The sequence below is a fragment of the Oryzias latipes genome, chromosome 1 (genome assembly GCF_053564925.1).
Source record: "Oryzias latipes strain Hd-rR chromosome 1, Olatipes_Hd-rR_3.1".
Lineage (NCBI taxonomy): Eukaryota > Metazoa > Chordata > Actinopteri > Beloniformes > Adrianichthyidae > Oryzias > Oryzias latipes.
In genome coordinates this window covers 42,598,240-42,614,359 of record NC_136237.1, presented here as the reverse complement: position 1 = coordinate 42,614,359, position 16,120 = coordinate 42,598,240, and the positions used below count along the sequence as shown (strand labels likewise).

Sequence of the window (16,120 nt, the reverse complement as noted above, 5' to 3'; positions counted from 1 at the left end):
GTGCTTTAATGTTATTAAATGAAGACAAGTCTTGACAATCTTGACAGGTGAGGCTGTGCCTCACCTGTCAAGATTGTAATTAGGGGGGTGTAAAAAAAACAATAATTTGATGCATTTTTGTGGTTCAGGCCCAAGCTGATTCAAAGGTTTGACACTCTTGATTGTATAAATTTCATTAACAATATATTCGATTTATTTTTATTGTTCTTGTGGGATGCATATGTGCTGGGTTTTTATGTGTGTGTTGGTTTTTTTAATGATCTTTGCTATTGTAACTACTATTTTTTATTTTACTATTATCTATTTTAGTATGGAAAGCACTTTGAAATGCTGTGTAGCAGGACCAGTGCTATACAAATAAAGTTGAATTTGAATTTTTGAATATGAGTTTAACATAATCTGCTTAGTAAGTTACTGTACGTGAACTTACACACAACAGGAGAGTGGAAAGACTCGTGTCCTCTTACAGCACAGGAAACACTGTCTGCAGCGTAAATGTAAGCTGAGTACTTTTGTTCTGATCCATCCGTGATTATTTCACCATTTTTGTACCACACGTAGGAAGAATGAGGAAGAACACAACTGCTTTTGCACAAAATGTCAAACCATGCACATTGACTAAACCAGCACTCCTCAATTGTTTGACTCTGCACTTGGAGATCTGGAAAAATACAGAAAATCAGAAACAGTTAACATTAAACCCTTAATTCTGGATAACATGACACACAAACCAAAACGTTGTTCCAAACAGAATTAAGAAATTAAAAAAATAAAATAAAAGATCTTAGACCAAACGGATAACCCATGAGTAAAACCCAGATTCCACATTTAACTCTGTTCTCTGACTCCTGTAAACGGTGTTTCATCATCATGAACTCCAGCTTCATCCAGCTTCACTTTGACCACCTCTCCAGGTAGAAGTGGGAGAGGTGAGTTCAAGCGTTAGTTCAGCTGAACGAGGTCATGTGTGACAGATTTCACCAATCACCATGGAAACTGTTCCAACCTGCTGTTCCAGCATTGACTGAGCTGGACTGCCCCTAGTGGCTGTTATTGGTATGGCGTCTCTTCAGATCTAAAGATGGGTCAGGCTGATTTAAAATTTGGTTTGGACTCTTCTCTCTGCAGTATTGTTGGACAGAAGGTTATGTCTTCGAAAACTACCTAACACCATTAATCAGGGTCATCACCAGGTTCTTCTGGACCAAGTTCAAGCAGAGCTTCCTTTCTCCATGAGAGAATAAATATGTAAGGTAATAAAAATCTGCTGCAGCAGGAGGCTGCAAGTCTGCAAGAGCATTTATGGAAACAAGTAATTATATCTAAAGAAAAAAGTAATGTTTATGGCAAACTGTTCATTGAGACTCACAAAAAAATATTTACCTGTTGCAGTCAGAAAGACTCCTGGTGAACCGGTTGAACTCCCACCGGGTTGGTTTGTCTCAAACCTGAACTTGTACTCAGCAAAGTCATTCAGTCTCAGACCACTGATCCTCAGTGAGCAGCTCTGTTCAGAACAGCGATATGTGACTCTGCCTGCATAGTCAGGATCTTCTCTCAGGTCCAGTGGGTTTTTGTCCTTCAGTTTAGTAAACCAGAATTCTCTCTGAACAACAGTTTTCTTGTAACTTATCCAGGGTGGGTATGTGTAGGTGCAGGATATTTCCACTGTGGATCCTTCAAAGGCACAGATGTGTTTGGAGGCGTATTCCACTCCCCATGTTTGACTATGAATCCCTGAAAAACATTAGAAACCAGAATCACTTTGATGCAGAATTCTTTTTAAAAAAAAAATTAATTTAACTGCAGTTGATGCAGCAAATGTTCTGACAGATACATTGCTGATATACGCTTCCAGTGAAGTTTATGGAAATACTGGAGGAACTGTCTTTTTAGTTGTCCTTGTAACTAATCTTTAATGGTGTGATATGTGTAAGTAATGTTTTTCTCTTGTTATTTTATTATTATACTTTTCATTAATTTATTCTTTATTAACTATTGTAATTTTTCGTCTGTTGTTTACTAGTGCACTCTTGATACTGAATTTTTTATGGAGAGGATCTTTGTACTCCTTTATAGACCATTTACGCACTTCCCCATTTTCCGAACAGAAATACATCAATGAAGTGTATTAGAACTTCCTGTTATCATAGCAGCAGATACGAAAAACGGCGGAGTCGTAGAGTCGCAGTTGTTGTGTTCTATGCTGTTCGTCTTCCAACCAAAAACAGTCCTACCTTTCGTTACATTCTTTTCCTGTGGATCCAAACCTGAAACCCAAATGGATACAGGCGATCCGAACAGAGGAAACATCTAGTTTTAATGTAAAAACAGGTAGCACCTATGTCTGCAGCCAGCACTTCGCTCCGGATGATTACAGTGGTGGCTGCGTCGTTCGTCGCCTGAAGAGAGGTGTTGTCCCGAGCCTATTCCCTTGGAACAACTTTACTGCTTCTTTGAGAAGGGAGTCAGTATATGACAGAACCTTTAAACGTCAGTCTATACAGCTATGCTGTGAAGATAGCGACATGGTGGCTAAGGCAGTAAAGATGGATCACGACTACTTGACGCACGAAATTTTACTAATGTTATCCTACATCTGTAACATAATCTAATGCTGTCTAGCTGTAAGGGGCCAGAGATGGGCAGTAGGGGATAGCGGCGCACAACCTAACGCTTTTTGACTTTCTCCATTTTTGTAAACCTACTTTGGGTTTAGAGGTTTTTTTCCCCCAAATTAATTTTATAAAACGACCATATAACAGTTTAAAATGTAATATGATCTAATATAAAAAATATACAAGAAATCTTAAAATATTTTCTCAATAAAATAGAATTATTAAGTGCTCATATAAAATAATGTAATTAAAAAAATAATGAAACAATCTATTGATATGGCACCTAGTAAATACACTAAGTTTCACCATACTAGCATGTGTGGAAGTATTTAAAACAAGTGTGTTACAACTGGCCACGTGTTAGGTTGTGTCCCGCTCTCCCCTATTTTAATTACATGTATTTGATTACTTTTGAGTGTTTTTTCATTTGTATTTTCCTTAACAAAAATAAATGAACTTAATTTTTAATTAAATACTTAAAATACTTTTTGAAACATGATTACTGTGCTGTGTTGAAAGGTAGCATAAATATGTTAAGACTGGTTTTTAATTTCTTTATCTTTACAGGTGCCCTGGATGAGGCTTTGGATTACATCCATGACTTAGCCAAGTTGCAAAACACTGGTCTACCACCCTCTACTCTCTTCAGCTGATACTGTTCGTCAGACGACCAAATAAGTTTCTACACCAAATTTCCATCCGAGAGTGTTTGTACTATTTTTTGGGAGTCGATTGGACCATCTGCACATAGACTGGTGTACTGGACCAAAGCACAGAAGGCAGGTGAGGAATGCTGCGAAGATACCATCATGCCAATAATAGATAAGTTCTTGATGTACTCTATGCAGGTTGCTGTTGGCATGAAGGAGCAGCTCATTGCTGACATGTTTAACCCTTGTGTTATCCTAGGCACTTTACCGTTGGGAGTTGGGTCATCTAGACCCACTAGACAGTGCGCTGAACCTTTTTTCTTCAATGATTTGTGATCTTCACTGGTGTCAATGGATTACATGAAATCTTTCCACCTTTATCCACCTTTATCATGGTAGGGAGAAGACGTCAATGGAAGGGTGGGGTCATCTAAGATAGCACAAGGGTCAATGTGAGCATTGCCAGGGTTAGCAGGGTAACCATCACCTGGGCCAATTATCTTTTTATGATGCTGAGCTCACTTCCCATCTGGATAAGCAGGGAAAAGGTTAAGTTCAGGACAAATTCCAGAGCTACTGTCCCAATGTCCGAGTGATACTGGACTGCACAGAAATTGCCCTAGAGACAGCCTCATCACTGACCTTACAGTCAGAAACATTTTCAAGTTACAAAAACAGGACACCATTGAAAGGGCTAATTGGAGTTTCTCCCAATGGTTTGGTGACTTTCATTTCACCCCTGTACACTGGGTGCATCTCAGAAAAGGATATCACCAGGATCAGTGGAGTCCTTCCCTTGCTGGAGCCAGCAGATGATGTCATGATGGACAAAGGGTTCCTCATTCAAGACCTCCACACTGACATTGGATCTATGCTCATCATTCCACCTTTTGAGCATTCAGCTCAATTTAGCAAGGAGGAAACGGAACAAACCCAAGCCATTGCCTGCCTCATTATTATAGTTGAAAGAGTGATCGGTAGGATAAAGTCCTTTCACATCTGGGACTCTCCCGTGCCGCTCACACTGATTGCCAATGTGAATCAGATCTGGCTTAACTGCTGTGTTTTGGCAAATTATCAAGGACCTTTTTGTTTTGAAGAATGAATTAATGTTTGGTATGTAAATAATGTATAATGTATAAATAGTATGTAAATATGTTAGTGTTCCCACATTCTTAAAAATCGAATTAAATATAAGTGTTATTTTCTTAATATTTATGGCCCGCAGCAGTCACAGAGTGCAAGGACCATATTGTAACTGCTACGAGGGTCGAACACTCAAAAAAGTCCAAAACGTAAAAAAACGTGTCAAAATGCCAAAAAATTAGGTCAAAAGTCGCCAAAAGCACAAAATGACACAACAATTGTGAAACGCAACAAAAATACACCCACACACGCACAACACCACCGCAGAAACGTCAAAATTGTAATCGCAAAAATGACGACAAAAACACAAAAAAGCCCTCAAAGGAAGGGTTTAAAGCCAAGAAGACATGCCAGGCCTATAGTAAAAGATAGGCTGCATTGATCCATAGGAAACCTAACCGCAAAAACTTCTTATTGTTTTTCAAAGGTTTTTTTTATTATGGCCCGCAGCAGCAGTCACACTGACTGCAAGGACCATATTGTTTTCGCAGTTGGAACGACTTCGCTGCCTTTCAGCGAGAATGTGACCCCCGCCGCATACTCGAAAATTCCCCAAAATGTGCACACACCTGGGATGAATTGCAAATGAATTTTCCTCAAAGTCAATGTCATACCCCAAAGACGATGACATCACGGCCAGCAATCCCATCAAAAAAAGGGAATGGCCAAAAATCGCATATGGGGCCGAACAAAATGTACTCAAAAATGCAGTTGCGAAACCAAAACACCATGTTGGGGATATCCCAAAGAAGTTTTGAAATCATTATGGGACGGCCACACGACCTACGGCTTGGCGGCCATTTTGTGGCGAACTCTGAGAATTGGCGACTTTTGTGTTTTTTGACAATATGGGAAAACGACACTTTTGTTTGAGCGATTTTCACGCAATTGCACACACTTGCTGCCAGCTCCAGCCTACAAACACCAATTCAATTCAATTCAATTTTATTTGTATAACCCAAAATCACAACAACAGTCGTCTCGAAGTGAAACAAGAAATCAAAAGGATCACGAATACAAAGAGTTCAATAGGAAAATACTAAAATTAACTAACAAACTGACTAAGCTATACTGGCATCCCTGCCCTTAGACCCCCTTCGCGGCAAGGAAAACTCCTAAAAAAACGGATTTCGGGAAAAACGAAGAAACCTCAGGGGTGCCCACATGAAGGAGGGATCCTCCCCCAGGACGGACAGGCGATTTACCAGAACTCTTAGAGAAGAATTAACTTATCTAAATCTACAACTACATATATAAAGTCCAGCAGACGAGCTTCATCCAGATGGAGTTGGGGGGACAGTCAAAGGCGCGAGTCGAGCCGGAGACAGGAACCACAGCCAGGTGTAGGAGCAGGAGCAGAGACGAGGTACACGGTCAGGAACAGGAGTACGGATGAGCCAACTGGAGTCTGGAAGCACTCCCACTCCCCAGGAAGTGTCCCACAGAAGTGTCGTTGACCTTTGACCTTGGGAAAAGGCCGCCATCTGCAATTTTCTCTAAAAAGCACCTTTTGCACCAGATACAAACAAAAACTCGTCCTATGGATTTTTTGCCATTGTCTCGTAACTTCTCAGGCATCCATAGCAATGTGATGTGGACAAAATGTTGGAATTAGAAGTTGTAGATTTGTGAATGGCGTGCGCGTTGCCATCTTAGCTAGCTCGCCCATTTTTTAGAACGTCCTGAAGAGGAAATATGCAATTCCCTGACCCACGCTGAACAAAATGATGTTACGCACGACAAGATCGATAAAGGAATGTGGGCGTGGTAAGCAAAAAACTGTTGCAAAGAAATGTGCTGACTCAGCAAAAACGACAATATTCTGAACTTTTTTTTTAGAATTAACTAAAGAAACCAATATACCCTTGTCCGGAAGTTTTGAAATCATTACGGGATGGGGACACCACCTACTCTTTGGCGGCCATTGTGCGCCAAAATCTGAAATCTCGCCATTTTAGAGTAATGTGTTATTCTGAGTTGATGATGCTGATCGCAATGGTAACACTTTTAGCCACATTAGCATAATTGACATGGTTAGCATAATTAGCAAAAGCAGTTTTGACTTGCCTTGATCAACGGTGGGCGGTGAGGGCGGTGAGGGCGGCGGTGGTGCATAGAGTTGGGCGTGGAAGGCAGGTTGTGTCTGCGGGCCATACAACGCCGTTTGCAGCTTTAATTATGGCCCGCAGCAGTCACAGACTGCAAGGATCATATTGTAATTGCTACGAGGGTCGAACACTCAAAAAGGTTCAAAACGTCAAAAAAATGTGTCAAAACGCCAAAAAAGGAGGTCAAAAGTCGCCCAAAGCACAAAACGACACGACAATTGTGTAACGCAACAAAAATACACACACACACGCACAACACCACTGCACAAATGTCAAAATGTAAACAAAGCTTGTGCTTTTGTGTCAACTCGAATAAAAAATGAAATATTGAGTGAGAATCAAAATTATGATATAGACACGTATACTATAGTTTACACAAACTTATTATCTTTTATCATTAGTGTGCATGCTGGAAACAAACAGCATATTTTCAATGATAAAGTAAACGTTTTTAGAGGCAGGAACATTTTAAATCCACATTTCAGCACAGTTTGTATTTCACTTCAGCACTTTCAGACAAGAAAAGGAGGTGTTACTCATGAATGTCATTGTCTTTTCTTTTGCAGGAGCTAATTGAAGTAGACAGTGAGGTTGTCTTTGAGTTGGCCTCCTATATCCTACAAGTAAGAAAACGTTTACTAATTTGTGTGATTGTAGTTTTTATGTCCACATTAACATTTGTTGTTCAAAGGTATACTTTTGTCCACGAATTGCAGTAAACAATTTGATGGTGACTGTTGTATCTTCATGATTGTGTGACCATGCATGAGGATTGTTAAACGTACTTCGTGTTGACCTGCGATCAGATGAAAGTCAGAGGTTTGCTGTCAACCAACTGAACAGAGCATCAGAAGATCCCCACTGCTCTGAAAAACTCCTCTTTTCTCTCTGTCTTTGAAGGTTTTTATGTTTTACATATAAAAAAGAATTTAAAATGATGGTTTTTGATTACAGCTTAATAACAGAATGAAAGGAAACAAGTATTTTTTTCTCCCATATACTTTAATCAAATCTTTTTCAATATATTTGTTCATAAAATCACTTTGTTTTAAAAATAAATCAACTTTTTAATGTATTTTACGGAGCCCGTGTCCTGACATTAAGATATAAAAATATATCTTGTTCCCACAGATTAATATCTTGTTCCCACAGGTTATTATGTCGTTCGCACGAAATACTATTCCGTTCCCACAAGATACTATTGCGTTCCCTCAAAATACTATTCCGTTCCCTCGAAATGATTAACTCGTCCGAATGCAATAATTATGTCGTTCGAACGCAATAATTAATCCGTTCGAACGCAATAATTATTCACGTCATAAGTCATTTACGCGGATATGCTCTTTGTACGCCGGCAAAAGCCGCTTTCAGCGGTAACTTCCGTGTCTCTGTGACCCATATTCGTTCAAAAATGGAACATGAAAAACAAAAATGATCACTTTATTACCGTCTCAATGAATATAAGAAAAATATCAAAAGATTTATGATAACTAGGCTGCTTTGTCAAACGATACCTCCTGCTAGGCTACTACTAGCACCGCCGCAGAGCTCTTTGATGTATGCCGGCATTTGGGCAACTGGCTGGTCTGTTGTCAGACAGCTGATATTGTAGTTTAGGGTCGAATAGGAATAATAATATTCAGGACTTGTCTTTTATTAACTTTAGCAGTCAGTAGCTTTACATTCGAAGGCTATAAGGATACATGCTAACTGACTAGCCGATCATTTCCTGTTATTAATTTACGTCATAGATTTACAGCAGATACCTTCACATTTCTGTCTGTGTGTGTCTCATTACATTGCATTGAAGACACGGAGGATGTTTAGAGAACAGATTTATTTATTTTAAAAAGCACAGAAGCATCCATCGTATTCACGTTCACATCATCTGGTACGCCCTCAGTCATCTTGCTGCAAAAGCCGCTTCCTGCCGCTACTTCCGTGTCTCTGTGAGCATTCAATAGGGGTAAAAATAAAAGCAAGAATGGTCGATCTGTTATTTTCTCAATGAAAATCTGAAAAATATCATATTAAGCTGGATGCTTCGCCTAAAGCACTTACCTTTAGCTCGTAGCATAACAACAATAGCAGTACGTCCCGTTTCCCAGCGTGCTTTGCTGCCAATCATTGGCCAATCATTGGTCTTGTTGTTAGACCTTGGTCACAGGGACACAGTGATCTCAGAGAAGATCTGAAGAGAATCTTCATTTACTGCAGAAAACAGTTTTTTATTCTATAAACTTTGACACACAAGCATAACATTTGAGAACAAGACAGTGATGCATCCTGGGAAATATGTGAAACTGACATCTCACAATAAATGTGTATGTGGCGTGCACATATATGAGACTTTCAGCAAAATAAAAACAAAAAAAAAGAATTATTATACGAACTTCAAAAAGTAATGAAAGTTTTCTGCACCATAAAATGTTAAATCATTATAAACTTTTACTTTGCTTTAAGACTATTTTAACAAATGTACCTGCTCAACTTAATCTGGCTTTAATGTGACTTTTGTAATTGTTTAACTCTTTAACTCATTATCTATTCATTAATTCATCTATTTTCTGTAGTTAATGTTTCTCCAGTTTTTGCTTTGTACTTATGTTTTTAATATACTACACTTTCTAGTGTTACTATATTCATGATATTTAAGGTTATGTTTTAATAATTTCATTTATTTTTATTGTTATGTCTTATTTTATTTCATTATCACTATTGTTCGCTTTTTATTATTCATATTCTGATGTTGTTTCTTACAGTGTTTCCTCTTGGCCCATCTTGGAATAAGAAGGTAGAGACTAAGTCTAGAGAAGCAGTGCTCTTCGGTTGTAAGTGTGTGGCTCTTAAAAGAGCCGTTGTGTTGTTGGTGGATCATTAAGGATCTACTTGGTCTTGGCGGGCTTCTCGGTCTTCTTGGGCAGCAGCACCGCCTGGATGTTGGGCAGCACGCCGCCCTGAGCGATGGTGACTCCGCCCAGCAGCTTGTTGAGCTCCTCGTCGTTGCGGACAGCCAGCTGCAGGTGACGGGGGATGATCCTGGTCTTCTTGTTGTCGCGGGCGGCGTTTCCGGCCAGCTCCAGGATCTCAGCGGTCAGATACTCCAGCACGGCGGCCAGGTACACGGGGGCTCCGGCTCCCACACGCTCCGCATAGTTGCCTTTGCGCAGCAGTCTGTGGACACGACCCACGGGGAACTGCAGACCCGCGCGGGAGGAGCGGGTCTTTGCCTTGGCACGGGCTTTTCCGCCTGTCTTTCCACGTCCAGACATTTTAAAAGATCTTTTCTGATTCTAAAGAGAAGAGAAAATGAGCCGCAGAGTTGCTCTTCCTATTTTATATGGTCGCGAGCGCGGGTCAGTTTCCTGCCAGACCAATCAGAGGACAGGCTTCCAGCAGAGTGGCAGGAGGAGTCCGCTCTGAAAATCAGCGGTCTTTTTGAACGGATCTGGGTCCAATCAGCGGCTTTCATTCGGGCGCGAGGCCCCTCGTTGATCTGCAGGAGGAGCTGCTGTCCAATCAGGATCCAGATCTGTGAAGCTGCGTCAGTTTCTCGGTGGCTTTAAGAGCAGCAAGACTCCTCTTCTGTAACAGTTGATCCTGTAAGACATACGAATCAGTAAAATGGCCAGAACCAAGCAGACCGCCCGTAAATCTACCGGAGGCAAAGCTCCGAGGAAGCAGCTGGCCACCAAGGCTGCCCGTAAGAGCGCCCCGGCCACCGGAGGAGTGAAGAAGCCTCACCGTTACCGTCCCGGTACCGTGGCTCTCCGTGAGATCCGTCGCTACCAGAAATCCACCGAGCTGCTGATCCGCAAGCTGCCCTTCCAGCGGCTGGTGAGAGAAATCGCTCAGGACTTCAAGACCGACCTGCGCTTCCAGAGCTCTGCTGTCATGGCTCTGCAGGAGGCCAGCGAGGCTTACCTGGTGGGGCTCTTCGAGGACACCAACCTGTGCGCCATCCACGCCAAGAGGGTCACCATCATGCCCAAAGACATCCAGCTGGCCCGCCGCATCCGCGGGGAGAGAGCTTAAACACCCCCTAACACAAAGCAACACAACGGCTCTTTTAAGAGCCAACAAAACATCTCCAGAGCTCCTGATCCACTCATTCAACATAATCTTTTTGTTTTTCACATGAACTAGGTTACGTGTTGCAGTTCTGCTTTAATCTTACATTGCATCGTTTAATTTTTTCATTTTTCACTTGAAACGGTTATTTTGTATGTTTATAATAGCACAGAGAATTCCATTGCTCTGAGGCCATGACTTCCCTGTTTCATATGAAAAACACTTTGAATCTTGAATTTCTCAATTGGATTCACAAGCTAATTTATTGTATGATGAATTCTGGGTAGCTCTCGATCCATTCATTGTTTTAGATATCCATTTTGCAATAACTTGACCATTATTTAAATATGTTCTAATACTTGAGCCAGATGACTTAATTTATAACATTTATGCTCTAAACATGTTTTGCTTTCAGGCTGGTTACTTGCTTTTTTATTGTAGGTATTTTTTCTATGTGTTGTGTTCTATGTGATGACAAAGTAAGAATTTGAATGCACTGAGAATGTTGCTTCCTTATTATGCCAATAAACACTTTGAGTCTTGAACTTCCAAATTGTCTGCCCAAAAGTTGTTCTGGTTCGGAGGGAGGGCTTTAAAGTGTAAATAGACCATAGTTGTGTCCTTCACTACTCACTACGTAGTGCACTGTGTATATACGTTGTGTGTCCACATTTATTTTACACTTGTAAAATCTCATTTTATTTGGGGTCTCCAGGGTGCATGTTGATTGTCTCTCATCGAATGTCACTTTACTGTCTTCTACCCATAAACACCATATCTGTTGGCAGTTTAAATCTAGTTTGTTTGCCTTTAAAATAAAAACTCTCCATAAATGATCTGTCAAAATTAAACTTGTGTTCTGAAATATATCAGATCTCCATGGTCAGATGTTTGAGCTTCTATCCACTACTTCTAAATCCATGTTTACTCTAAAACTCCAAGTTACTATAAAATGTCCAAACTGTTATCTGACTTTATCTCCCATACCTCTAACGTGCTGTTCCTCTGATGTTGAGATGTCCTAATGTGATTCCTTCCTTACTCCTAAAGGGAACCTCAGCATTTTCATATGATTGAAATTTCAATGACTTACTGTTAAGCCATGTTCTGATTTTATTTCAGCCTTTATTAAAATGGGGGAAAGAACCAGATTTGCCCTCTGAAGACCTGCATTTGGACAGTTTGGAGTTTGATTTAGAATGCATTGATGCATTTATAGTATGTTACAATTACATGAAGCTAATTGAAATGACTATTGAAATATTTGGCTACAAATTAAAATGTATCTTTTCTCAACATAACTCTGGAGATTCTTTTTTCTCTTATGTTTACATTGCCGTCATTTGCTATGGTAAATTAATTTATCTCGTGTGGGATCAAATAATTCGTATTCTGACTTAATCTGACAATTGTCCTCAAGTACAGTCGATGCAATTTGTACAGTAAGTCAATGCTTTCACATAACATTGAGCTCTGAAAATTTTCCAAATTGAATTCAGAGTATACGGTATTCAGTATGTTAATTCAATAAGTCTCCCCATTTCCTTCGTTGGAAAATTTACATGTTTTCACTTTGTACGGACATTGTTGCAGAGGTTTTTTTGAGAACCTTCAGTTCGTAACGTAAAGGCATATTTAAAGTCTCATAAATCTACATTGAGAATTGCTTGCACTTAAAGTTCTAATCATAATAGTCTTAATATGGAATCTCAGCTCTTCAGATCAGGTGTGTGGCTCTGAAAAGAGCCGTTGGTTTGCGTGGATCACATGGGTCCGTTTACTTGGAGCTGGTGTACTTGGTGACGGCCTTGGTGCCCTCGGACACGGCGTGCTTGGCCAGCTCCCCGGGCAGCAGGAGGCGCACGGCGGTCTGGATCTCCCTGGAGGTGATGGTGGAGCGCTTGTTGTAGTGAGCCAGACGAGACGCCTCGGAGGCGATGCGCTCGAAGATGTCGTTGACGAACGAGTTCATGATGCTCATGGCCTTGGAGGAGATGCCGGTGTCGGGGTGGACCTGCTTCAGCACCTTGTACACGTAGATGGCGTAGCTCTCCTTCCTGGTCTTTCTCTTCTTCTTGCCTCCTTTGCCGGCGGTCTTGGTCACGGCTTTCTTGGAGCCCTTCTTGGGCGCAGACTTGGCGGGTTCAGGCATGATTCCACTTCAGTGTCTGAACGAAGATGAAGCTGCTTGTAGAACAGAGGCTGCGTTTATACAGACTGTGTGTAAATCATACTGTGTGGTTCCCCGTGTATGATTGGCTGAGCCGCTGTGTCGTTGTAGCTTGTCAGATTTCTACGTCTTCCTGTCAAATGGAAGCATTTCAGCAGGAAAAGTCATTTAAATTTGTTCATCGGCTGTAATAAGATCATGAAAATTTTATTTTTGGGGTTTATAACGTGGGACTGGAGAAGAATGTTTTATTTTTCAACCTAAACATTGAAGCCAAAGTAAACTTCAAATAACGTAAAGGGAAAAAAATTGTTCAAATTATTTAAAGAAATATTAAATAATTCCAGAGATCAAAGACGCCGCTCGGCCTTTCTCACTCAGCAACATCCCAGTCATAGTTTGTGAAAAACAATGACTTTCTGTAATTAAGATGAAAACATTTTGGTGAAAGACTATAAGAAACAAAGGGTCTTGTTTTATTGTTCATGGTAATCTCAGTTATTTATAAACTGTTCAGAGGAGCAAATTCTGGTGCATCTGGTTTGTTCATTTATTTTCCACATTTGGAAAATGATAAGGGGTTTTAAATAAGATGAAAGTTAAAGAGAAATTGCGATAATTTGAAAGCTCATTAGGTAAATGTTGAGTATAAAATAGTAATGAGGCTGAAATGAAGTTGCAGTGAACGTCCCATGTTAGAAGATAAATTTTTTTTAGTTTTGTACAATTACTTTTCTTATTCCTCTGTATTCTAAATTTGAGGCATATAACAGCTTTAGGATGTTAGATTCTTTGCTCTAGAGAGAAGTTGGTGGCCCTTAAAAGGGCCTTTTGTTGTCTATAGACAGCGGATCAGTGATTTAACCTCCAAATCCGTACAGAGTGCGTCCCTGTCTCTTCAGAGCGTACACCACATCCATGGCGGTCACGGTCTTCCTCTTGGCGTGCTCGGTGTAGGTGACGGCATCACGGATCACGTTCTCCAGGAAAACCTTCAGAACACCGCGGGTCTCCTCGTAGATCAGACCGGAGATACGCTTCACTCCACCACGACGAGCCAGACGGCGGATCGCAGGTTTGGTGATTCCCTGGATGTTATCACGGAGGACTTTACGGTGACGCTTGGCGCCTCCTTTACCGAGTCCTTTCCCGCCTTTTCCTCTTCCGCTCATTCTTAGTTATTTGGAGCTAAGTCGCAAGTGAAGCTCAGGTCAATGTTCTCTGAGATATATTTTTCATCTGAGGACCTGTTAGAAGACAAAGGTCTGATTTCTTCTTCTATGTGTTGTTTTTTTCTCCTATCCCCAGGTCCCGATTTTTAGCTCTTGTGCACCTCCAGGTGGCCAACAAGAGAAATTGTGACAACATCAATAACAAACTGAACTCTATCGAGAGTAATTTGGAGCTCTGCTGTACTATAATGTAAGACAGTTTAACATCCACTTAAAAAAACCTTTGACATGTTAAAATCACAAGATGCCAATAATTCACAATTAAATTTAGTAATGAAATCGATTTATCTTTTGTCCTCTTATGATTACTTGAATCTTTGGAACTTTGAATAACTGTAAAGAATATTTTTTTGAACATTGTCTTTTGCAGTTGCTAACAGTAACGTCTCTAAATTCTAATAAATTAAAACATATCCCGATTGAAGTTGATATATTAAAAACTGTAGTGTGCAGACCTAAACAATAATCATGCTTTTTTTATCAAAGTGTAATTGTAAACATTTATGCTACTTCCGCAGTATTACTTTGTAGTTTGAGTTTTTTCATTTTCTTTAAAACAAATGTATCTTTTTACAAACACGTTTAAACTGTTAATTCTTGTTTTTAGTTTATGTTTAATGATGGACTGATCTACGTTTATACATAAGGTGGAACATTTCTTAGTTGTGTTTTAATGACTGACAAACCTTTTAGATTGATATAAATCAGCAAATTAGTTGTCAAACTAATCTCATATTTGCACTGATTTGTTCTGTGTTTTCTGAAACCAGAGGAATGAGCTGCTGACAGGAGAAGTGGTGGCTCTTAGAAGAGCCTTTGTTTCTACAGAATTCTGAGGATGTTTCTTCACTTCTTCTTGGCTGCTGTCTTCTTCACTTTGGGCTTGGCTGCCTTCTTAGCGGGAGCTTTCTTGGCTGCGGGGGCTTTCTTCACCGCCTTCTTGGGGCTCTTTTTGGGGCTCTTGGTGGCCTTCTTGGGGCTCTTGGCTGCTTTCTTGGGCGCTGCTGCGGGCTTCTTCACCTTCTTGGGAGACTTCTTAGCAGCTGCGGGCTTCTTGGCTGCTGCCTTGGGCTTCTTAGCCGCTGCGGGTTTCTTGGCGGCGGGCTTCTTGGCTTTAGGAGCGGCTTTCTTAGCTGCAGGCTTCGTGCTTTCGGTCGTCTTGCTCATCTTGAAGGAGCCGGCAGCGCCGGTGCCCTTGGTGTGGACCAGAGTCCCCTTGGTCAGCAGGCTCTTGATGGCGGTGTTGACGCGGGCTTTGTTCTTGTCCACATCGTAGCCTCCGGCCGCCAGAGCCTTCTTCAGGGCGGCGGCAGACACGCCGCTGCGCTCCTTGGAAGCGGCCACCGTTTTAACGATCAGCTCGCTGACGCTGGGACCGGCCTTCTTCGGCTTGGAAGTCTTCTTCTTGGCGGCTTTGGCCGGAGCGGCGGCGGGAGCTGGAGCTACTTCTGCCATGTTTGTTTTACTGTCTGGTCTGTCGCTGATCAACGATCCTAACTGAGTTTGAAAAAGTCTGAGCGCTGACGCTGCACTTAAACACACCATGAGAACCGTGGAGACTCAAGCAGAGGCAGCTCGCAGGCACGTGCAGGCGGAATGGCGGAACTTGTGTTTTCTTCCTCGAGATAAAAGAGTAAAAAATCTGTTTTGGAGCAACACCAAAAACTCCAGATGAAGCAGTCCACAGCGGACAAGAGTCTCTTCAGTTTCAGCTCATGTCCAGCTCTGAATCTACCGGCAGTTTCCTAATAGAGCCTTCAAAAGTCACCCAAACCTCTGAAAGCTGAGCGCTGCTGAGCGACTTTAGCGAATATTCTGTCTCCTTAAACGCTTTTAAATACATTTAAACTTTTTGAAAATGATGTTTATAATCGACCAACATGTTATATTTAATGTTCAGATTAACGACAGAATTCTGTCAATTGTTGTTTTGTTTAAAATCAAATCTAATATGCGACAACAAACACAGCAACATGGCAGCAGCCTGCAGGAATTCATGAGGTCTGATGAAATCATGTCAAACAGAATTTATATGTATTGATTTCATCTTTTATTGCCGCAGAGAAGATTTTAGATCACATTTTAACAAAAGAAAGTCTTAAAGTTCAGATGTGAAGAAATGATT

At 41.0% G+C, this 16,120-nt stretch overlaps 5 protein-coding genes across 5 annotated transcripts; 1 reads left to right on the top strand and 4 right to left on the bottom strand.

The window, feature by feature from the left end:
* Positions 1-8,344: 8,344 nt before the first annotated feature.
* On the bottom strand, positions 8,345-9,901 carry LOC105357959 (histone H2A-like). Its single transcript, XM_078948682.1, has 2 exons — positions 8,584-9,901; positions 8,345-8,469 (listed from the first exon to the last, which is right to left on the bottom strand). Exon 1 carries the CDS (start codon positions 9,792-9,794, stop codon positions 9,408-9,410), a length of 387 nt encoding a protein of 128 aa, XP_078804808.1. The 5' UTR covers positions 9,795-9,901; the 3' UTR covers positions 8,345-8,469; positions 8,584-9,407.
* Positions 9,902-10,125: 224 nt separating this feature from the next.
* Positions 10,126-12,787, bottom strand: LOC101158913 (histone H2B 1/2). Its single transcript, XM_078948689.1, has one exon. It carries the CDS (start codon positions 12,743-12,745, stop codon positions 12,371-12,373), a length of 375 nt encoding a protein of 124 aa, XP_078804815.1. The 5' UTR covers positions 12,746-12,787; the 3' UTR covers positions 10,126-12,370.
* On the top strand, positions 10,147-10,607 carry LOC101159638 (histone H3). Its single transcript, XM_023959082.2, has one exon. The coding sequence runs from the start codon at positions 10,147-10,149 to the stop codon at positions 10,555-10,557; it is 411 nt and encodes a 136-aa protein (XP_023814850.1). The 3' UTR covers positions 10,558-10,607.
* A 415-nt stretch (positions 12,788-13,202) lies between the features above and the next one.
* Positions 13,203-13,987, bottom strand: LOC101159884 (histone H4). The gene has a single exon (XM_023959610.2). The coding sequence runs from the start codon at positions 13,933-13,935 to the stop codon at positions 13,624-13,626; it is 312 nt and encodes a 103-aa protein (XP_023815378.1). The 5' UTR covers positions 13,936-13,987; the 3' UTR covers positions 13,203-13,623.
* Positions 13,988-14,595: 608 nt separating this feature from the next.
* Positions 14,596-15,533, bottom strand: LOC101156060 (histone H1). The gene has a single exon (XM_004065473.5). The coding sequence runs from the start codon at positions 15,448-15,450 to the stop codon at positions 14,842-14,844; it is 609 nt and encodes a 202-aa protein (XP_004065521.3). The 5' UTR covers positions 15,451-15,533; the 3' UTR covers positions 14,596-14,841.
* Positions 15,534-16,120: the final 587 nt, after the last annotated feature.